Source organism: Erpetoichthys calabaricus, chromosome 12, assembly GCF_900747795.2.
Source record: "Erpetoichthys calabaricus chromosome 12, fErpCal1.3, whole genome shotgun sequence".
Lineage (NCBI taxonomy): Eukaryota > Metazoa > Chordata > Cladistia > Polypteriformes > Polypteridae > Erpetoichthys > Erpetoichthys calabaricus.
This window is the reverse complement of record NC_041405.2, coordinates 44,789,198-44,812,746: the sequence shown is the minus strand read 5'-3', so window position 1 is coordinate 44,812,746 and position 23,549 is coordinate 44,789,198. Positions and strand designations below refer to the sequence as shown.

General features: G+C 36.8%; 1 protein-coding gene across 1 annotated transcript in view; it reads right to left on the bottom strand.

Moving 5' to 3' along the window:
* The window catches only part of stag2b (stromal antigen 2b), a 248,895-nt gene that overhangs the window by 25,868 nt on the left and 199,478 nt on the right, over positions 1–23,549 (bottom strand). The window contains 9 exon segments of the mRNA XM_051934406.1: positions 9,171–9,241; positions 9,319–9,522; positions 18,748–18,837; positions 20,397–20,489; positions 20,964–21,067; positions 21,277–21,394; positions 21,571–21,682; positions 22,579–22,686; positions 22,820–22,899. Coding sequence (XP_051790366.1) covers positions 9,171–9,241; positions 9,319–9,522; positions 18,748–18,837; positions 20,397–20,489; positions 20,964–21,067; positions 21,277–21,394; positions 21,571–21,682; positions 22,579–22,686; positions 22,820–22,899 — 980 coding nt within the window.

Genomic DNA, 23,549 nt, shown 5'->3' with positions numbered 1-23,549 from the left:
GTTGTTTTAGCCTTCACTGTACATTTGCCGGGGAGAAGTCCTTGGAATAGGTCACATCCTTGGGTGAGTTGGATGAGCAATGATCGTTGCGGCCTGGCCCCTTACCCTGGAATCATATAGGACTTGAATATAACGTTACAGCCTATGACCTTTTTAAATGTACTGATGATGCATTGCAGGTCTTAACCTGAACAGAGGCAGCACCAAACCAGTTATAGATGAGGTCAGAATGGACTTGATGATGGCTGCGTAGAAGTGGACCAATGTTGCTTAAGGGAGACTGAATTTCCTTCGCTGGTGTTGCAAGTCACCATGTAGACACACTTCAAATAAAGTGTTATTGAAATTTTTCAAATTATATTAATGTTCTCTAGGCATGGTTAAGTAATCTCTAAAAAAGCCAGCACTTCAAATCTATCAGTGCAAGCTAATTTAGTCAAGATAAAATCGATATTGAATCAAATCAGTGCATTATGAATCAAAATCGAATCATATTGGGACATCAATACAAATACCCAGATTTACTCCCTAATCTAATGGCTTTTTTATAATAGGCCCTTAGTGGTGAAATACACACGAAACTGCAGAGAATTAGGGTGTCTCAGTGAAGGTCAGACCGTGATGTACCTCTACATTTCAGTTCACAAAGAAGAACCTGGGAAATGGCAGTACAGCATATCAGCCTACATCAAGCCGTACAACACAGTTTGAGAGTGATGGCATGCCTTGGTAAGTTTAAATGAGTAGAACACAAAGGAGGTGGACAGTAAACATTTCAGTTTACATTCAATTTAACTTCTCATATGAATATTACTAAAAGAGAAAAGTGTAAATCATTTGCTTGCACTGTGCCAAATTTACTACAATCATTACAAATAAAAAATTTTTTTTATGTATGCTTGCCATTTGACAGTTTGGTCAATCATCTTTTAAGGGTTTCAAAGCAGCTAATTAATTCACACTGGGACATACTCCACCTGCTTCATTTACTACCTTTACCTCAGTACTAATCGAATATAAGGCTTATTTTAAAATTTGCTTCAAAGCAAAGAGATTTTATTTAAAAGCAGAAACATCTTCATTTTTCAGCATGTAATTAACTGTTAATCTAACCTTATTTTCCAAAAACAGAAAATCTGTCTGGTCAGATTTTTTTGGGGGGGGATGGTGCTTGGGTATACTGTAGTAGTCAAATTATCCCTCTGCTACAAATTGACCATCTGCTACAGAACATAAATATATGCTTGTCCTCGTTGAGTATGCTATCTGTTATCCAGAGAGAATCACCTGGGGCCTTGTGTATAAACGGTGCGTACGCACAAAAATGTTCAAATCGCAATGTATAAAACCTAAACTTGGCGTAAAGCCCTGCACATTTTCACGCTAGCTAAATGCTTGGCATACACAAGTTCTCCGCTCAGTTTTGTAAACTGGTGGCACCCAGCGTCAAAGCAGTGCTTTTATTCCAGTGCGTTTTCCCTTTCTTTTTTAGATCCACATCCCTGACACGGCTTTATCATATACACTGAAATTAACCACATATTGTTCATTAGTTTAAGGCATCTGATAGTAATTAACCTGTAACAATATAATGGTCCACAGAATGGCCAAACTATTCCAAATACCATAGCTGCTTTAGCGTTGTTCCTCTCAATGCACCACTCAGACTATTTATCCCACTGTATCTGAGTGTGCAATCTGATCGGAAAGAGAATTATTGGTATACAGTAATCCCTCGCTATATTGCGCTTCGCCTTTCGCGGCTTCACTCTATCGCGGATTTTATATGTAAGCATATTTAAATATATATCGCAGATTTTTTGCTGGTTCGCGGATTTCTGCGGACAATGGGTCTTTTAATTTCTGGTACATGCTTCCTCAGTTGGTTTGCCCAGTTGATTTCATACAAGGGACGCTATTGGCAGATGGCTGAGAAGCTACCCAACTTACTTTTCTTTCTCTCTCTCTTGCGCTGACATTCTCTGATCCTGACGTAGGGGGACTGAGCAGGGGGGCTGTTCGCACACCTAGATGATACGGACGCTCGTCTAAAAATGCTGAAAGGTTATCTTCACATTGCTCCCTTCTGTGCAGCTGCTTCGTGAAGCGACATGCTGCACGGTGCTTCGCATACTTAAAAGCTCGAAGGTCACGTATTGATTTTTGATTGTTTGTTTTTCTCTGCTCCTGATGGAGGGGGTGTGAGCTGCCGCCTTCAACAGCTTTGTGCCGCGGTGCTTCGCATACTTAAAAGCCAAACAGCCCAATTGATTTTTAACTTTTTGCTTTGTTCTCTCTCTCTCTCTGATGCGCACCACTTTGAAGAGGAAGATATGTTTGCATTCTTTTAATTGTGAGACGGAACCGTCATCTCTGTCTTGTCATGGAGCACAGTTTAAACTTTTGAAAAAGAGACAAATGTTTGTTTGCAGTGTTTGAATAAAGTTCCTGTCTCTCAACAACTTCCTGCGTTTCTGTGCAAATCTGTGACCCAAGCATGACAATATAAAAATAACCATATAAACATATGGTTTCTACTTCGTGGATTTTCACCTTTCGCGGGGGGTTCTGGAACGCAACCCCCGTGATGGAGGAGGGATTACTGTATAGCATCTAGCACACGCTGTCTATTGAACTGCTCTTAAACGGCAAACGCTTCAGAGCCTTTCCTGTAGGGACATTGCGGTTCAGAAACAGTTTTATCCCAAGAACTATAAAAGCACTCAATCAGTCCATCAAGTGCTCCTTGTAGAACTGTTTGTACTTATTAGTACAATTAACTCACTGTAAACTTGCGATACAGTTGTAATATTGCATAACCTGAGTCACTTTATAAAGCGCGCATTTAAGATGAAATGCAGCAAAATATGTTCATTACATTACAGTAATCCCTCGCTACTTCGCAGTTCACTTTTCGCGGATTCACGACTTTGCGGATTTTATATGTAAGCATATCTAAATATATAACGTGGATTTTTCGCTGCTTCGCGGGTTTCTGCGGACAATGGGTCTTTTTACTTCTGGTACTTGCTTCCTAAGTTGGTTTGCCCAGTTGATTTCATACAAGAGATGCTATTGGCGGATGGCTGAGAAACTACCCAATCAGAACACGCAGTTAAGTTCCTGTGTGCTGCTGATTGGCTCAGCGACGGAGTGCTGCATTAACCAGGAAATCTCATCTCACTCATTCAGCATTAACGTGCTACTGCTTCAGGGGCCGTTTCTAAGTGCCAACAGAAGATGCAAATGATTGCAGAAAAGGTAAAAGTTTTGGATATGTTGAAGGAAGGGAACAGCTACACCGCTGCAGGACACCATCACAGTATCAATGAGTCCACGATTCTTTTTATTTAAAAAGGAGGAAAAGCATATAAGATCTACGGCCGCAGTGTCCTTTAACCAGGGCGCAAAACAAGTTGCAAGTGGACGTGATAAGGCAGTAGTCTGGATGGAATCTGCTTTAGGAATCTTTGCAACAAGGTCGACGACGTCATGACCGTCTACAAGCTGCTACGTGTACTTCGCTATACAGTAAGTGTAAACTTATCTACTGATTTCATATTGCTTTGCAGTTGTCCCTGTTATTAACAGAGTAAAGGGTGGGTTGTAAACAATACAGGGAGGGTTTAAAAACGTCCAAATACACGTTAAATAATTAAATAAATATGGTGTCCCTACTTCGCGGAAATTCAGTTATCGCGGTCGGCCTTGGAACCTATCTCCCGCGATAAGTGAGGGATTACTGTATACAGATAAAATGATAACATTATTTAAATAATCTATATTGTTAATAATTAAACATGTGAGGACACGGTGTTGCAGCACTAGCGACAATCTGGTGCCTCGTTCAGGGATTGTTCCTGCCTTGCGATGTGTTCTTGCTGGGGCTGGTGTGACACTGGAAGGATAGATGGATAGAATAATTAAACATGTACTAAGAAGATACTTCAATGTTCCTTAAAAGTTTTGAAGAATTGGCGTTCTAAGCTTACAGATGGCTTAACATCTATTACAGAGCCGATTGTGTGGCGATTGGTTACTTGGAGAAAGAAAGTGAAGGACAGGAATTGGAGGTTAGTATGTTTGAAAGAGACAGTACAGCTGCAATAAATTATTTCAACGAAGGTTGTGCACAGCGCAGCAAGCATCTTGCATGAGGCAGTCTGGACAGGGCGCCAGCTCGTCACTATCACTGCGCCACCATGTTCCCATGATTAATAACATGCTTTAACTCCTATCATCATGAAAATGATATCAAGTATACATCTCAGTATATTTTAATTATTCAGACAGCTGTAATATCACAAATGTAATAGATTCCGTGTCCAGTCGGAGGAAGACACGGCCCATTTAAGAAGCACACAGTGATTCACACACATAGAACACATACAAAACAAAACATTTAACGTGCTACTATAGTTATGATGGTATTTGACAAACTAGTAAATTAAACGATTTAAAGATGAAGTGTATGATGTTCTACTTTAATGACAAAATAAACTACGTGATTAAAGTGGAAATTTCAAGATTGAAGTTGACATTTCAAGCTTTTTTTCCTCACTGTGTCCCTATTTTTTTTTTCCTTTCTCTGTACCCTAATAAACTTTCATATGACACTCAGACAGTGGGCTATGACTCGCCTCTTCACGGCAACTTTAATATCTGACAACTTCTTTTTTATTTCAGGCACTGTGCGACTTTGTGAACTTGAGCTTTCGAGTTTCTCAGACACACTGTCACTCGATCAACTTCCTTTTGTTGTTTATACCACTGTTTAAACCAACAAATAGTATGTTTTTCCTTGCCTCCACTTGGTATTAGCTGAAATTCTTCTATTTCCCCCCATGCTTTTGCTATTGTCTTTTCACAGAACGCTGAGCTTAAGGGCTATTTATATTTATTTTCATATTCAAAGAGGTATAATTCTGGGAGGAGACAGGGTGGGACAGCACGTGTGTTACTTTTCACGCTGACCGGGATTTATGGAGCGGATGAACGTGGAAGTTGGCGAACGTACAGATTTATGGATCTGCACACTTTGTCCTTAGTCCATGTTTTAGTGTGAATTCTACGCATGGCGTTATGCATGAGGCTCCTGGAGAGTAGCCAATTCAAAAGCTATCGGACGGGAGTTGGTAGGGTCTTTGCAAGACTCCGCATCCATAAAGAAGTCTTAATGGACCCAGGGACACGTTTTACCTCAGAGACGTTCAAGGAAGTTGCCAACACTTAAAGACCATAGTATACCATCAACACACTGACGGTCTAATTAAGAGGTTTAATCAAACTCTCAAATAAATGTTACATAGGGTGGGCAGCAAGAATGGGAGGAACTGGGATCAGCTCCTCTCCCTTGTACTTTTTGCTTATTGGGATGTGCCTCAAGCCTCCTCAGGCTTATCCCATTTTGAGTTACTATGTGGACATCAACCCCCAGGAATATTGGACATTCTAAAAGAAAGATGGGAGGAGAAGCCCATCTTTTCCACTAACATTCTGGAATATATTGCGCAAATACACAACAGATTCTCAAAAATTAGGCCAATATTAAAAGAGAATATGGAAAAGGCGGCTCAAGCAGCGCAGGCCCGTTACGATCGTGGGACGGTACTTCGGGAGTTCCGCCCTGGAGACCATATCATAGTACCACCACCATTGACTATCTGGTGAAACAACCAGTCAACCAAGTGAAAGGATTTATCACATCAGCCTGCTTAAGCTGTGGAAGGACAGGGAGCCCGATTCTTTCTCTTGGCCAGCCCCGTTCTCTTTTCACTTATAAAACAGACTCTAACTTCGGTCCTAATTTGAAACCCCAAAAGAAACAGGTATTCAAAGCAGTAATCCTATTCGTCCCTGAGGTGGTAAGTGAGAAACTTGGTCAGACCTCACTTACTGAAAATGATATCAATCACAATGGACCACAGGGTAATCGTTCAGGAGCGGCCATATCGCAATCCGGAAGCAAAATGTAATGAAGTGGAGCTTGGGATTGAACGTATGCAGGAACTAGGTGTAACTGAGGAAAAGTCATAGCTTCTGGTCCAGCACAATCACATTGGTCCCTAAGCCTGTCTCTTTAATCAAGTCTCCCAATTTGATGCTTATCTGATGCATTGAGTGGGCAACCTCCTCGAGAGACTCGGAAAGGCAAAATACCTGAGCACTCTTGACATTAGAACATGACAAAGGGGTACTGATAGGTTCCTTTAATGGACTCCGCAATGGCAAATACAATGTTTACCACCCCAAGTGGACAATGGCAACATCGAGTTCTTCCATTTGGATTGCACAGGGCACCTGCCACCTTCCAACATCTGGTGGATAAAGTGCTACGGGACTCCACAATTCCTATAGTGCCACCTACTTGGATGATGTGGTCATCTACTCCAACATGTGGAAGAAACACCTAGAGCAGGTTCAGGCTGTGCTCCAGAAAAGCCAAACTTCATATCAACCCTAAAAAAATGTTTCTTTGTATTGTGCAAGGCCAAGTATTTAGGTTACCTAGTGGGTGGTGGTTCAGTCAAACCACAGTATTCCAAAGTAGATGCCACACTGAAGTGGCCCCATTCGAAAATCAAGCGGCAGGTCCAAGCCTTACTTGGTTAGACCATATATAACCTCCAGTTCGTACCCCGGTTCTCTGAGAGATCGGCAATCTTGACGGATTTATCCAAGAAACGGGCCCCTAACATTGTGATATGGGACAGTTAAGTAGACGCTACATTTCATAACCTAAAGTAGACCCTTACATGGGCACCTGTTCTAGTGGTTCCTTACTTTTCTCTGCCTTTTATCCTCCAAACCGACACTTTGGACACAAGACTCAGTGCCGTGCTGATCCAAAGCATTGACGGTGTCGAACATCTTGTCCTGAGCCGGAAACTGCTGAAGTGGGAAACCAGGTATGCAGCGGTGAAACAGGAGGCCTTGGCGATCAAATGGGCAGTAATGCAACTGAGGTAGAACCTCTTGGGCTGTGAGTTTACCCTGGTCACTGATCATACCACTCTGCAGTGGATAGCAGTGCACGAGGAGTCTAACCCGTGTGTCACTTGTTGGTTTTTAGACATCCAGCCTTTAAAGTTTTCTGTCCCTTATCATCAGGGTTTCTCCAGACTAACGCGGATGATCTTTCTCGGGTTCACAACCTCACAGTTCAGGCCACTTGACCTGTTGGGTCTGGGCTGAGGGGAGGGCCGTGCCACACACAGATTACAGGCTCAAATATTGTTATTCATCAGCCAGACTACGAGTTGGTGCTCTCACCCGATACTCTCCCCTCTTGTTCCTCTGCAGCTCACCCGAAGACCCTGCCTCCCAAGGACATCACCACCAGTCCACCAACTGTTGACATAACTACCAGGACCCAGAATAAATTTTCCTGCCACATCCGTTCTTGTTCGAGCAGCCCTGACTTTACCTCTTCCTCTTAACCACCATATTTATAGCCCAGACTCAACCTGTTAGTTCAGTTGTGAACTCCACTCCTCTAAGGACACGTTTCCTTTTCTTTTTATGATTTTCCAGTAAAAGGGGTGGCCATCCCCACACCTTTTTCTGTCTGCTGCTTATTTTTTAGCACAACATTCTACAGACGTCTGCACATTATCAACATAAATAGCTAATTTAATTTTAAAGTGTTAATAGTTTATGCTGAATATGTAAAATGTTGTTTATTAACATAGCGCATTGTAAACATTGATATTAACAGAACTATTCTTTGTGTAGTTAAATTTGACAATTTTATTTAAAAATGTCTGAATTAACACTTATTTCAGTAACCAAATAGTAATGCTTTCTATTTAACTCAAAAATTAGGATTTTTTCTTTTTTGTTTTTTACAAACACAATCATTGATATTTATTTAAACACCGCATTTTTTAGTTTGGCCTTTTACAAAATAAGTAGAACTCCCCAGTGGAAAGGGAAATGATATATGTAAAGAATAACTAAAATCAATGTATAGTCTTTTACAATTTAACTGGTTCTGCTGATGTGATCTAGCTACAAGCTATGCATTTCTGTGTTGAATTTCTTTGCTTGTATATCAGCACTTCAAAATGTACATATACAGCTAAATAGTAAAAGTAATGCATTTTAAGATACTAAGTCCATAACATAGGTTTGAGGGAAAGAAAAATGTATTTTTAAGTCATCAAGGTTACTCCCTCAATTACAAGTCTACATGTATTCCAGATTTCCACAAATCTTTGTGAAAATTTAAATTTCCTGCTTTCATCTATAAACATTGACCTTCTGTTTCTGATGCACCATGCTTATTTCTTCTTTTAAAAATACTTCAGTAAAATATATATTTGTTGTTTGCCTCTGCCCAATTTCCCCATGAACAGCTCTTGAGGTTTTATAAGGAATCAAACTGGAAAAATTGATAGACTTTCTATTTTTGGCTTCAAAAGTACTTTCTTAGGCTTCTCTTTTAATCTTTAAAATGCTTTCTTTGATTCCATACTCAAGGGTTTAAATGTGAATTATTGGGGTGGTTTCTAATTTTCTTGTATAGTGGTCTTTTTGCCTTTATTTTTAATTCTGTTCTTATTCATCCATTTTGGCAATTTCTTTATTTTGCTAAATTCTCTTACAGAATGTATTTATTTTTGATTGGATTAGGGGTCTCTGAAGTGAGAGCTATCTACTGTTTAAAGTTGCTAAGTTTTTTATTTCCCAATTCTGTGTTTCCAGACATTTCCTTATGCACATAAAGCTTGCCTTCCACAAATTAAAGACCTTTGCTTTGGTCTCTCTAATCCTACCCTACCCTCCCCACATTTTACACAGCAAGTTTTAAACTTGCTGTAAAATTATATTCTTTATGCTTGTGACTTTGTCTCCAACATAATAACTTAAATTTCCACCTGACAGACCACCACTGCACTGCAGGAAGACAAACAGATGCTATTATTAAGACAAGAATTAAAACATACCAAGTGCAGGTCTGTTACAGAACATTAAACATAGATTTAGAAGGGAAATATTAAATTTATGCTGGAATTTCATGAGGAGAAAGACAAAAAGCATTAATCACAGAAACACATATGACATTTATCATCATTTTCAAAATGATCTGGACAAAGCAGGAGAGACTATGATCATACAACAATATATAAAATTAATATTTGAACAGGTTGAAAAGACACCCAACTTACTTATGGAAGGCTGTGATTCTTTTAAGTGTTGACAGAACTTGATAAGCATCATCTTCATCAGGTTCTTCTTCCTACAATATTGTCATTATTAGTAACAGAAAAGTGACAGGTGTATCTATATGTAAAGCCTTAACTTTAAAGTACAAACCTCTTGCAAAAAGTCCTCCAGTAGTCTGTTAAACTTGTCAACAAGTTCATCCAAAAGCTGGCTTCTTGCAATATCCACCCTGTTAAATATTGTGAACTCTTCATTGCAGAGAGCATGGTATGTTTTTGAGCAAGCTTCTAAAACATCAGTATCTGTATGTTTCTCCACAATATCTCTGATTTGCCTAAGCAAAGAATCCAAGTGCTGTAAATAGGCAAAAAATAATAAATATGAATGTACACGTTGTAACTAAGTCCAGCATTCCAAACGCATACACTATTATGTCAAACATTAAAATTGTAGGTGTTTTTTTTTCTACATTTGCTTAAAAGAGACATTACTTTTTATATGTTGGTACACTTTATTAATCCCAGAGGAGTATGGCTGTATTAACGATCTCTTGCAGTTGCTACCATAGCATTAAAAGTTCATGTTAAGTGGCATTTTTCTTAATTTTCTTATGTAATTTAGAAATAGTTTTGTTAAATGTCAACTTAAATGAGGATGAACACAGAACAAAAAGCATGCCACTAAAAAATGAGCACAGAACAAAAAGTATGCCACTAAAAAATAAATACATCATCTGTGTAACAAAGCATAGTAAGAAGAAAACCTGCAGAGTGGCCATTAAAATTAAAATATGTCTTTTCCAAATTAATAATACGCAAGATTTCGGGATTCTGGAGCTAGAGCTTAGCTTGGCAGCATCAAACACAAGACAGGAACCAACCACTGGCAGGGCATCATTCTACTGCAGAATCCACTCAGACATACATTCAAACCCATGTTGAAACGCCACCCAACCAAAGGAATGAAATGCAAAGAAAAATAAGTATTGCAGTGATTTTACTGGGTGTGGCATTTGAACTTAAACCTTTGGAATGTGGCAATAGCACTAACTACTGTACTGCTTTAATATACAAATTATTAAAAAAGAATGACACAGATACTAAACATAGTATTTTTCAGTGCAATCGCTCACACTAGCTGTCTTTCTTATAAAACTGGTTTCAAAAAGCAAATATAAAATAATCTTTTACAATATCAAAGCCACATTCAACAATGATATAAACTGACTGGTTAAATGATTAAAAGAAAGTGTAAAGGTTTGAATAAAATTAGAAGAAGCACAAAGTATAATGTTATGGACAAAGCATATAATTTAAAATGCATCTAATTTTACAACAATCTGTTCTGCATACATTTACTATATATTCATTCTCCCAAAAAAAGAACAACAAAAAAAAAAAATGCTATTTTAAGCAAGCATAAATAATTTAACAAGGTGGCAGACACCAAAGCAATTATTAACAATAATACAGGTTTTTTTCTTTAAACTATACTGAAGTTTCATGATTGCTGCAACATATTCTTAAATTAAAAAAAAACAAAAAAAAAACAGGAACATGTTAGGTCTTTAGTAAAACTTTTATACTCCCTAATTAAATGGCACAAAATTAATAACTTGTAGTCCTTATGATTTTGTTCCTTACAACTATAACTGTAAAAAAAACTGGTAAAGGTGTTGGAGACTGTTTCCTAATACAAGGATTTCTTGTAAGAGTTTATAAGACTGTAGCTTTAAATAAATTAAATTCTGTGGCCGAGTATAAAAAGGCTCAGGACCAAATTCTAAATACACATGCTTTAGCAATCATGCAGGCTTGCTCAAAAACAGAAATTAAAAAATGTATGATTAACAATTCAATGGATAACAAAATGAATGGATTTCAAAGAATACATGCTTTATTTCTGCAATTTAATTTGATAAACACTTCTAATTAAACAATTTTTTACTTTTTTTTTTTCTTTCATTCCACATATATTCACCAAGGTTTCAAATCCTATGCCCAGTCATTTTCCATGTGAAGTTTGCAACTTTTAAGAAATGTTTGGGTGGGTTTTTCTCCCACATACCCTACAATGTGCAGAATGTGCATGACAGGTTAAGTGGCAACTCTAAATTGTCCACATGTGTGTAAGTAGGGATGGGACTTGAGATTGTTATATAGCACTTCACAGTGATGACTGAAAACAGCTTGAGCTTCGTCTTTCCACCCAATTTACCACCAATTAAACACCACTTTGACCCAACTCCTAACATTTCACTGAAAATTTGCTACATGTTGTTAACCAAGAATAGATATACCTCTCATACCAGAGAACCCATTCCTCAGCATTTAACCAGTATAGGAACCGTGCAAAAGCACAGAACTCTTACTAGGAATCGTCTACTTGAACATAGTATAATAATTGTCTGCTATTAAGAAAATAGTATTCAAAATTAAGTAAAAATGTCCAGATTATTGCATAGTGTCATGATTCAGAGATAAGCATGCCCCAGAGTGAGTTTGTCAACTTAAAAAAATAATCTCTTGATCAAAAGGACTAGGCTTGCAAATACATCTTAAAAATTAAGGGGCTTGAGGATAGTGCCCAGAAGGACAGTGTGATCTCTTTTTCTGCTCTAATGCGGCCCAAGTGGTCTCTAGGTTTTAATAATAATAATAATAATACATTTTATTTATATAGCGCCTTTCCCATGCTCAAGGCACTTACAGAATATAATAAAGAACGGCAGCGTATACAGTATATAGCATTGTACAAACCAGATAAATAAATAAAGAAGATTAAGACAGTGAATTCTGAAAAAAAAAAAAAAGAAACAGACAACATAATTGATGGTCTAGCGCACACACACAGGTTACATTAGCATCTTGACAGAGAAGTAAACTGAGAAAAGGGTAATAAAGTCAAATAGAGCTTAAAGCCTTCCTGAACAGATGAGTTTTGAGTTGTTTTTTAAAAGAATCCATGGAGTCATCTGACTTGATTAATTTTGGTAGGTCATTCCAGAGTCTGGGCGCTATACAGCTGAAGGTCCTGTCACCCATGGAGTATAGATTAGTGAGGGGCACAACAAGATTGCCAGAATCAGAGGACCTTAGTGGGCGGGCAGGCACATAGTGATGGAGAAGGTCATTGATGTAGTTTGGCGCGAGGTTATTTAAGGCTTTGTAAGTTATTAGTAGGATTTTATATTTGATTCTGTAAGACACAGGGAGCCAGAGGAGACGGAGCAGGATGGGTGTGATGTGCTCGCTGCTGCTGGTTCGAGTAAGGACTCTTGCAGCTGAGTTTAGAATAAGCTGGAGCTGTGATATAAGATTAGAAGGGGCACCTGCCAGTAGGGAATTACAATAATCGATGCGGGATGTGATAAAAGCATGGACAAGTTTCTCAGCGTTAGAAAAGGAGAGGAAGGAGCGAACACGTTATGCAAACTCAATGCATGTATTTTGGCCATGTAGGCTCTACCCATGTCTCAGTTTCTGAAATGCTCAGACTTCCAGGTAACACTCAAGGAGTCTAGTCAGGTTCAAAATGTTACTTATGAATGCCCTTACATGTGTTTTCCAGGATTTCAGTTCCATAAAGTTTCATAAAAGGGTGAAAGTCTAAATTAAGCACTTTCACATTCAAATGTGGTAATAGATTATTTTCACAAATAACTCTGGCACACCTGCTGCAATAAACTAAATACTACAATTTATATGTAACATATGTAGTATTAAGGTATTGTACTGTGTTAGCCATTAAGAATGTAGTGAGAAGTCAAGTAAAATGACACCTTTTATTGGCTAACTAAAAAAAGATTACAATATGCAAGCTTTCGAGGCAACTCAGGTCCCTTCTTCAGGACATGCTCAGGACATGTGGGATTTTTTACTAAATTCTCCTCTATCAACTCACTGCTGTACTATCTATCTTTTTCATTCTCACCCTCTCCTAATTACTATGTAAATAAATAAATAAATAAATAAAAAACTTCTCTTGATTTCACTCTGGTCAGTGCCCTTACTCCTCTTTCCCCACCAGTTATGAAATTCTATATTTTTCCAATGTTAAATATTACTATAATGACCCATATTACCAGTGTACTCAATGTAGAACTCAGTACAGATGTTACCCCCATGTAACTCTCAGCCATTTGTGACCCCCTTTACAAGCTTGCCACTTTTTTCCACATGTTCTGGTTTCCCCTTTTGATTTCACATGTCACTATCTTTTTTATTTCTCAAAATATTCTATTTCCTCAAATTCTGTATCTTGTAGACCTGCCTATGCTTCCAATTAACCAATACAAACATAGAATATTCAGTCTCTGCACTTTGGCAGATAAACTAATTCTGAATTTTTGTTGGAAGGCTCATAGCTTGTTGCCGTGGACAACTGGCAACCCTTCATGACATTAATTCAACTAGAATTGTCTGCATCATGGATAAACAATGCATCCCACAATTGAAACCTGGTCTACATTTTCTCAGTTGTCTAAATTCTGACTTTGATGTTGCAATCTCATTTAAATTTTGACTCATGGTATTTGTCAATTTTCAGAGACACTTATATGGCCGTTCCTTTCTCAGCTTTTTCTTTGGGGACTGGCCTTTCCCTAAATATTTACTCTTGGCTCAGGATGGGATAGGCTAAATAAATACATTTGCCACAAAAACTGTAAACTGAATGGAAACACCATAAACTGCATTTATTAATTGATTACAATTCTTGTGCTTTTTGTTTTTTTTGTCTTGGAGTAGAGGTCTGCTCGGGACTGATTTCTTTAAACCCGTGCCCGCCCACTCCCACAGTACACCATCAAACGCCTGCCCACTCTTGCATACACGTGGCCTCATTTGTCCCGCTCCCACCTGCAGAAACAAATAGCTTCCATTAAGCAAAAAAGTCATGTATGTTTGATAAGCCTATTTAACATGATCTTGTACAAAGAGGTGGCTGAAGTTTTCCCATCTTTGACCCAGTAGTTGTTTTCACTTTTGTGATGATTCTGCTTCATCAATATTTAATATAGATCTTCTGATGGGACTTGAATAATAATTTCTGAGCACAAGTTTGCACGTCTTTTTCGCAGAAAGGATAAAAAACAAGCAGTGTAAGCAAAATGTCTTGTGCTAAATCTTTATAAGTAGGCAACCAATTACTATTCTATATTGAAATAAAGTATCTATGTAAATAATTGCTATTCATTCCACAAAAATGTGGAACAGACACTGAACGTAGGTGCTGTCGACATAGAAGTTTAAGCTTAAAACATACACTTACCTAGTTGGCATATTACTGCTAGCTTAAACACTCTCCACTTTCTCACAGTATTTTTGCTTATTAATACAAGCACATTGTAACCAAGTGTCTGCTCGAAAGAGGGTGTTAACCAACAGCTGACCAGTGAACTTCATTGCACTCTTTGATATAGTGCAATTGCATTAAATCTCAGTTATTACAAATTATTACAAATCTCTTCTTGTTCCTGTGCCTTTGTAATCCTCATAAATAAAATATATAGAAACAAAAGCTTTGGGCTGAGAAATGTTACTATTTAGTAGAGCATGTGGATAAGAGTTGGTGCTGAACCATTTGTTGATACATTCTTTCAGTAATATCTGTTTCTAAATCAGTTGTCACATCTTTGAACAGTTTTAGAAAAGAGACCACATTTGTATATTTTTGTTCACACGGCCAATAGTCAAATTGCTTCAACAATGAATTCATCACTATAACTTGTCTACAAAACCTGTTTGAATGACCTCATAAGCTTGCCTTGCTGTCCAGTATGTTTAAAATACCTGACTGACTTTTTTACACTAACCAGAAGTCGTACAACTCAGGTGCTTTTTTCCATCACTGCTGGGTGAAAGCACCTGAGAGAATGTGGGCACTGCAGTTTAATCTGGAGTAACCATGCAAGGCAGCGATTGTGTTTGCTCCTTGGTCAGTAACAGTTAATTCTGAAAACACTTAAGTTTTTTGAACAGTAAAGCGTGACTGTTTTCACTCAGTTTAATTGTGCTTGCTTACAAGGTCAGAAAAACACCCTTGACACAAGACTGCACCTCTCATTAATACAGTGGATGGTACCAGAAATGAAAAGAGGTTTTCGGTCCAAATATCAGTTGTGACAGCATACCCAAAATTATTAACAGTCTCTAGCATGTCAATTAAAATATCCTTTCTCAGTTTTTGGTCTTTTCTACCATGTTCTGCGACTCAGTTGTCGGATTGGACAGTATCTCTTTAAACCTCAGACTTTCCCATTTTGGCTGCCAACCAGGTACTGCTCAAGTTGAATATAGCCCTCACCAGACACTGTGTTGTAATGCCCTATATCCTAAATCCGCACATTTATCCTGTGCTTTGCTTTTAGTGTTATTTGTTACTTTTTACAGTCTCACACACGTGTGCATGGGAGGCAGCTAGAGGACTTAAATAATAGTAATACCATGCCAGACCAGGGGGTGGCGAGCTTCACTAACACTCTCTCTCTGTCCTCTGCAGACTATCTTTGGGAAATCCCACTAGGTGCCGGAGCTATTGATGATGTCACTTCCAGTACCAGCGCCACTGAGGAAGTCACTTCCTGGTCCGGCACTCCGGATGACAGGACTTTCTGGTCCTGGCAACATCACTTCTGGTTATGGTCCAGATGACATCGTTAACTGTCACGACCTTTAAAAGCGCCATTTTACTCAACCAAAGGCAGTTCTGTTTTGGACATTGTACCATGCACAACTCATGGAGAAAATACCCATTTTGAAGCCAGGGATATTATACGGGTGGCTGCACCAAACCTTTGATGTTTCCTGTGTCTTATTGTAACAATAGGTTTGGCAAAAATAACAGTTTAGTTTGACACTTCGCTACTGGACACTTGTGGAACTTTAAACCTGAGGTGCATGACTTGTGTGCACTGTATGTTAGCATATTTATCACAGCAAGCAAAAGGCACTTGGTTGCCATTATTATCGATAACAAATGAAAATGTCAGACTTCCCTTTACTAGGTTCTGCAGTCTTGTACTCTCCTTTTTTAATGCTATCCCATGTGGATGTAAGGCTGTTTCTGGATTCTGCAATCTTGAGAAGGCTGTGTGTGAGAGAGTAAACGCATGTGTCCTAACTGCTAAGGCAAATGAATTATATGAATGTTGCTGCATCATAAACAATTGCATCTAGTCCTACGAGTCCAGCAGTGGAGACTTCTACCTTGGAGCATAAGCTGACCATAACTGAGTGAATATTTCAATTTTGTTTATGTTCTCCTTTGTTTAAATTTGAAAGCTGTTTCAATATGTAGTAAGAATATACACTACATGTATATGTAGTGTATATTGTGTATGTGTGTATATACACTGCCTGGCCAAAAAAAAAGTCGCCACCTGGATTTAACTAAGCAAATAGGTACGAGCCTCCTATTGGATAATTACTGCATGGGCGATTATCTTTCAGCTGGCAACAAGTTATTTAACCCCAACTGGTGAAAGGAGTTGCTTCTCATTTCTTAAACAACCATGTCGAAAGACACATCTTGTGGTTGTGGAAAAGATGTTAGTCTGTTTGAGAAGGGTCAAATCATTGGCATGCATCAAGCAGAGAAAACATCTAAGGAGATTGCAGAAACTACTAAAATATGGGTTAAGAACTGTCCAACGCATTATTAAAAACCAGAAGGATAGTGGGGACCCATCGTCTTCAAGGAAGAAATGTGGCAGGAAAAAAATCCTGAATGATCATGATCAGCGATCATTTAAACGTTTGGTGAAATCAAATCGACGAAAAACAACAGTAGAACTCAGGTCTATGTTTAATAGTGACAGTAAGAGCATTTCCACACGCACAATGCGAAGGGAACTCAAGGGACTGGGACTGAACAGCTGTGTAGCCTTAAGAAAACCACTAATCAGTGAGGCCAACTGGAAAAAAAGGCTTCAATTTGCTAGGGAGCATAAAGATTGGACTCTGGAGCAATGGAAGAAGGTCATGTGGTCTGATGAGTCCAGATTTACCCTGTTCCAGAGTGATGGGCGCATCAGGGTAAGAAGAGAGGCAGATGAAGTGATGCACCCATCATGCCTAGTGCCTACTGTACAAGCCTGTGGGGGCAGTGCTATGATCTGGGGTTGTTGCAGTTGGTCAGGTCTAGGTTCAGCAACAGTATGTGCTCCAAGAATGAGGTCAGCGGACTACCTGAATATACTGAATGACCAGGTTATTCCATCAATGGATTTTTTCTTCCCTGATGGCATGGGCATATTCCAAGATGACAATGCCAGGATTCATCGGGCTCAAATTCTGAAAGAGTGGTTCAGGGAGCATGAGATATCATTTTCACACATGGATTGGCCACCACAGAGTCCAGACCTTAACCCCATTGAGAATCTTTGGGATGTGCTGGAGAAGGCTTTGCACAGCGGTCAGACTCTACCATCATCAATGCAAGATCTTGGTGAAAAATTAATGCAACACTGGATGGAACAAAATCTTGTGACATTGCAGAAGCTTATCAAAACAATGCCACAGCGAATGCGTGCCGTAATCAAAGCTAAAGGCGGTCCAACGAAATATTAGAGTGTGACACCTTTTTTTTTGGTGGCGACTTTATTTTTGGCCAGGCAGTGTATATAGAATGTTTTTTTTCCTATTTGTGGGCTTGTTTCCCAATCACTTAAAACAGTTTGAATCTATACAAAGGAAAGAATACAGTATAGAGGTAGTTTTTTGAGATTTTACTTTGTATTAATACCCACTTTATTTATATGGAACTGACCAAAGAATTTACTTTGTGTTCTCCTGTAAAACTTGAAAGTTTTAAGATTTTAGTTTTAGATTTAAGATTTTATTTATTTGGAATTGACCAACAAATTTACTGTGTTCTCCTATAAACCATGAAATCTTTTGACTGGTCATAATTGGGACTTTTTTATTTTGTAGTTCTTATTTTAATTGACCAAAGAATTTAGTTCTGCATTTTGTTTGTGTTCTCCTGTAATACTTGAAGCTTTTGAATGGTTAAAAGATTTAAGTTTATTCCTATACCCATTTTATTTATTTGGGATACAATTGTATAATGTTCTACAGTAGTAAGATTTTTTTCCATATCGCCCATCCCAACTGTGTAGCCTTTGTGTATTTGCTTTAGGAAGTGAAATTTTTTTTATTTTATTTTTTTTACTTTTGTCTTTTGCAGAATATTCTAATGCAAACCTTTCACTAACCCCTTTTAAATATTATATTTTAAGCTAAATGTATAGGTTGAATCTAAATGGCTTTAATATAAACTCTTGCAGTAATCCAAACTATAACACAGGTTCATTTACCTTTCTTTATTTCTGAATACTGCATTTCCAATATGTTAAGTCAGTGGTAGACATGATGTTCCACTATATCTGCTTAATAACTCAAACAATCCCCCAAATAGTTTACTTTCTTGTTTAATAATATGTGCAATAAAACAGGTCTATCCAATTATGGAGAAAACATCATCAGAATAGGAATACAAACTTATTTCTGAACATGGGATACATACTTAACAGTATTAATATACCAAATGTTAATTTTTAATATACCAAAAGCTCACCTTCTCTAATCTTCCGGTTGTATAAATCTCCAAGTCAAAAAACTGCGGCAACTGTAACAAGTTTGTTACTTTTTCAGAATCTACAGAGTACTGTAAAAAGAAAACAGACTGACTTAATAATGGCAAGTTCACAAACAAATGGGTCGAATGACCAGAAAAATTACCATTTTCTAGAACAAATCATATTTCCTATTAAATTCTTATAATGTGTCTTTGTTTAAAGAAAACAACTAAGTAACAACTTTAAGAACAAAGTACTTGCAATAATTAACAATGACTATTGCATTATTAAACTATGAATTCTCTTCATTTTAAAATAGGATTTTTTTTTTTTAAATACACAAATTATTTATTTTCTTGAAATTATTCACCAAGTTAAATCCTTTACTACCAATTACCTTTCATTATTGAAATATAATGATTGTATTATATTTCACTAAATGAAAACTGATCCAGCTGTTGGATTAGTTAATATAAAAATATGCAATAACAGCACTATTTGACTCCTGTGTTACGAGCTCTTAAAAATGCGTGGATATTTAAATTAATCAAAATCTATATATGAAAAACATTTTCACCTTTATTTTATTTCTAAAAGCAGACTGCTAATAGTAGTGCCTCTAACAACCCTTTAAGATATTAGTTTTAATTACAACACCTTTTGGCTTTACTTTACTTAACTCTGCAGTTTATGACTTCATTTATGATACAGCAATTACCACTCAGGAAGAATAGTTTATGTTTTAGTAAAAATGTTTTTTTACATGAAAGATGAATATTTTTCGTGTGGCTATACCACTTGGGAAAGTAGAAACTATTTCCATTGAACTCATAAGTTAACTTCAGAAGCCTATTAAAATTATGCAAATCATAATTTGCATAATCTAATCTTTCCTTTTGTGCTCTCTCCATCTTTGTTTGGTTTTTCTAAATGACACATCTATTTTCCCAGTAGCTATACAGTATAAGATGAGGTGATATTAAAGACAACAGACTGAAAGATGGTCTATAAAAATATTGTAGAACAAAAGGGGAAAAATGGTGAGAGATAAGACTGAGAAAGCTGTGAAAATAACTAGCTAGGGGCCCAAAGTTTTATAGGAGATCCTCTGTGGATGATTTGTTTTTGTCTAATACAATGGCACGAGACAAAGAATCACAAAAATGTTACAAAATTAGGCAACAAATGCTTGATTGTGCTACACACAAAGAAAACATCTTGGATAAAATTAAATATCCATTCAAATGTGTACAATGAATATTCCTGAACCATACTTTCAAAACATTCGTATCATACTGCTGTTTAGATATGGGCAGCTGTTAAAATATTTTAAAATATCAATTTGTTACCAAACTGCGGAGAAAAAAAACCATGAATTTAAAGAAAGTATTGCTAACCAAATCTAAGTTACATATAATATCTTGCATTGGACACATTAACAACTACTTACTGCTAAGGTTCTCTGACAGAAGAGATCACAATATATCACTGCCTTGGTCAATTAAATATTCAACTATATTATTAGTTTGCAAGTTTGACACTGAATCAAACATCCTATGTCTTATGACTTTGCTGATATATGCAGACAAATTAAAACAAACTTCTATTGGCTTTTTCTTCATGGAATAAAAGAACGTGCTTACAATACCTTAGCTAACAACTGAGGCAATGACACTGCAAATAATTCAGTTAATCGTGTCCTGTCATCCAGCTGTGATTTTTTCTCTTTCGCTGTAAGCACCTTAGAAAAAAAAAAAAGGACAGAGAATAATGTTTACAATGAAATTAAGGCACTACCTACTGCAGTTATTTACAGCAACACAGGTAACAAAGGTGAATACAGCCACCATTTCCCAGCAGCACTGGATATGAAAGAAAAAGCAAGTCTAGAGATTGTTTGCCAGTGTATTGGAAGGCACACTGAAACCAGGATAAATGTCACTAATAAAGCAAACATGCTATTTTTTTGAAGAAAACAAGAATACAAACATGGGGAGAATGACCAAAATCTACATAAGCATTACATGGATCGTGATTTGAACTAGAAACTCCAAAGGTCTGAGACAGCAGCCAATTCTAACAAAATCAGTAACAAATAAACTAAAACCATAAACATAGAAAAAGAATGCACTTTTGCTTTGAAAAAAAAAAATAGATTTTTGCATTAATGTTGGAGTACAAATTTTCACCAAAGAATAATTCATCACACACTCACTCTTTTGCCTGTTCCTCTTCCTACTGGAGGATGGCATTCAGCTGCTTGCCGAATGGTACACAGCATAATTTCAATGAGCGCCGTTTCCTGCCTATCTGTCAAAGCTGAAAAAGAAAGTTAAAATTTACATGCAAAATGCACCAATCGAGACTTTATGTAGCCCAAAAAAGAAAAAAAAAAAACAAAACAAAAAAAGTACACAGTAAGATAACTGTAAAACTTCAGGGAAAAAAAAAAGCCTGAGACTCAAAAAAGAACTGCACTGAGACATCATGCAATCCAACAATATTACTCTGCATAAAAATGAGCTTACCCTCCTCTCCTGGGAGAGGATCTTCTAGTAAAAGACTGACCATACACTCCCAGTCCTTCAAAAGCTCTGTAGCGCAATCCCACATACTATCTACAAGGTAAGCAGCATGCTCATGAAGCTGCAAAAACAAAACATGCAATGTTAAGTTTAACGAATTAGCAGTAGAATCTAACAAGAAAAAAACATATGTAAATTCAGCAAGGATACTTCCACAGTTCAATTTTAAATCAAATATTAATATTTATAATAAAAAATGATATATTTACATATAAAAAAGGTAGTCTAAGTACCAACCTCACTTTCTAAAAAGAAAAATACTAAAGTCTTCACATAATTTGCATTTAGACTTTGCCTTCCCCTCCTTTTGGGCATTCCTTCTTCTTCTGGGTCGCGGTGACTGAAAAGCCTAATAGCAGGGCAGGAAAATTAGTAAAATGTACATTATTATTCTGAGTAAGTGCATAAACCTACCAATTCTAGTTATGTCTGCAATTTAGGTAATTTCTGGTAAAAGCTCGAGTTTGAGGACAAAACAGCTAAAAATTAATTGCAAAGGAACAGTTAATTTTAGATTATGTTTTAGCTCTTTTTCCACTGAATATGGTAACTTATCATAACCAAAAACTATGGTAACCATTGACTATATGCTCTTAGTTGTCATATCTGTAATATAACATCTTATTTTTCTCATCATTTTATTAATTCTTCAGTCCTTTCATGTTGTACAATATACCCAGTTTACATGCCTTGAAACAAGTTTGTTATATCAGAACTGTAGAATATCGCATATTACGAGCCACTTTTTAATAATCTTTTTAGGGTCATTCAGTTTTGTTTTTTTAGCAATCATTTCACTATGTGATATACAAATTGGATGCCGTTGTCAAAATGTGAACAAACATACATTGATCACAGAGTGCTTTGACTCAACAAGACACACAATTTTAACACTGCAGGCAGAATCTGACCAAATTTTAAAGAAAATGTGAAATTATTAAATACAGAACAAACACTACAGAGAGGCTCAACAAAAGATACATTTTGTCACTGCCATCAAAACAACAAATAACAGAATTTCACATGAATGTGATGTTCTTACAGCTTTCCAGATATTCACTAACATATCGGCTAATGTGTACATTAACACACTGAAGAGAAGCAAAACTGACTAGTCTGCTGCATGGATGGGTTTGTAATCGGCAATAATCTTACAGAATTATATACGTTCCTCCTAACAATAGCAAAAATGTTGCCTTTATGTAGGTATAAAAAATATACACATTGTATTGTCTTAAAACTTACTTTTTGTACAGGAATTCTCCAGCTGCTACAGCCACTGGCCGATGAGCCGAATACACCAAGTGGTACACATTTTCACAGTCCTCTGCAGTAAGAACTTCTTCACTGCTACTGTCAAAGAGTAATTGAAATATATTGTAAAATGTTAGACAAAATACATGAAACAACATACAATTCCAACCAGAGACACATAATGTAAATTATTATTTTTTTTTTTTTACACAAATTATGGCAAAATACTTACTGTAATACAAGGGTTAAAAGTTTTATTGCTTGAACAGCTACATCATATTCCTTATCCAAGGTCATAGACACAATTCTATCCTAAATGTAAAAAGCATAAAGAATTACTCTTATCATAAATTCACCTGGGGTCAAAATAATGAAAACTAAACATTTTTCAAAAGCAGTCTAGCAAAGCCAAAACAGGCTCTGCTGGACTTAAGTTAATATTATAAACATGATGTAAACTATTCCAGATCATAAAGGTAGTATTAATTCTTTGAAATAATAATAGAAAGGGATACAATTTATGAAAACCTAAGTGTCAGAGACCTCCTTAAATCAGCAGGGGTGTGGACGGAAAACTGAGAAAATAAAAACATTTTAAAATGGTATTCTAGCAGAAAATTAAATTGTTTTGATCACTGAAAAATAAGTATTCTTTTTGAGTGTGTTGGAGCAGAGCTAAAATTGTAACTGTTGAACTAAATGTATACCAGAAAACTTACAAATGGTGTAACATTCCAGTGTGTTCCAAAAATGGTGATTTTTTGAAGCCACTTTTTTTTTTTAAACTTATTTCCTCACAGCCAGAAGCGTTTTTTATTTATTTATTTTTTTTATATTTTTGTAATATTGTTAATAGAATGCTTACATGTATTAAAGCATATAAAATACTTGCTTTTTAATAGTATTTTACAGTATTATGTGATTCAAAACCAAGACCAAACAGGCGTGTGGTTGCTGAAAGA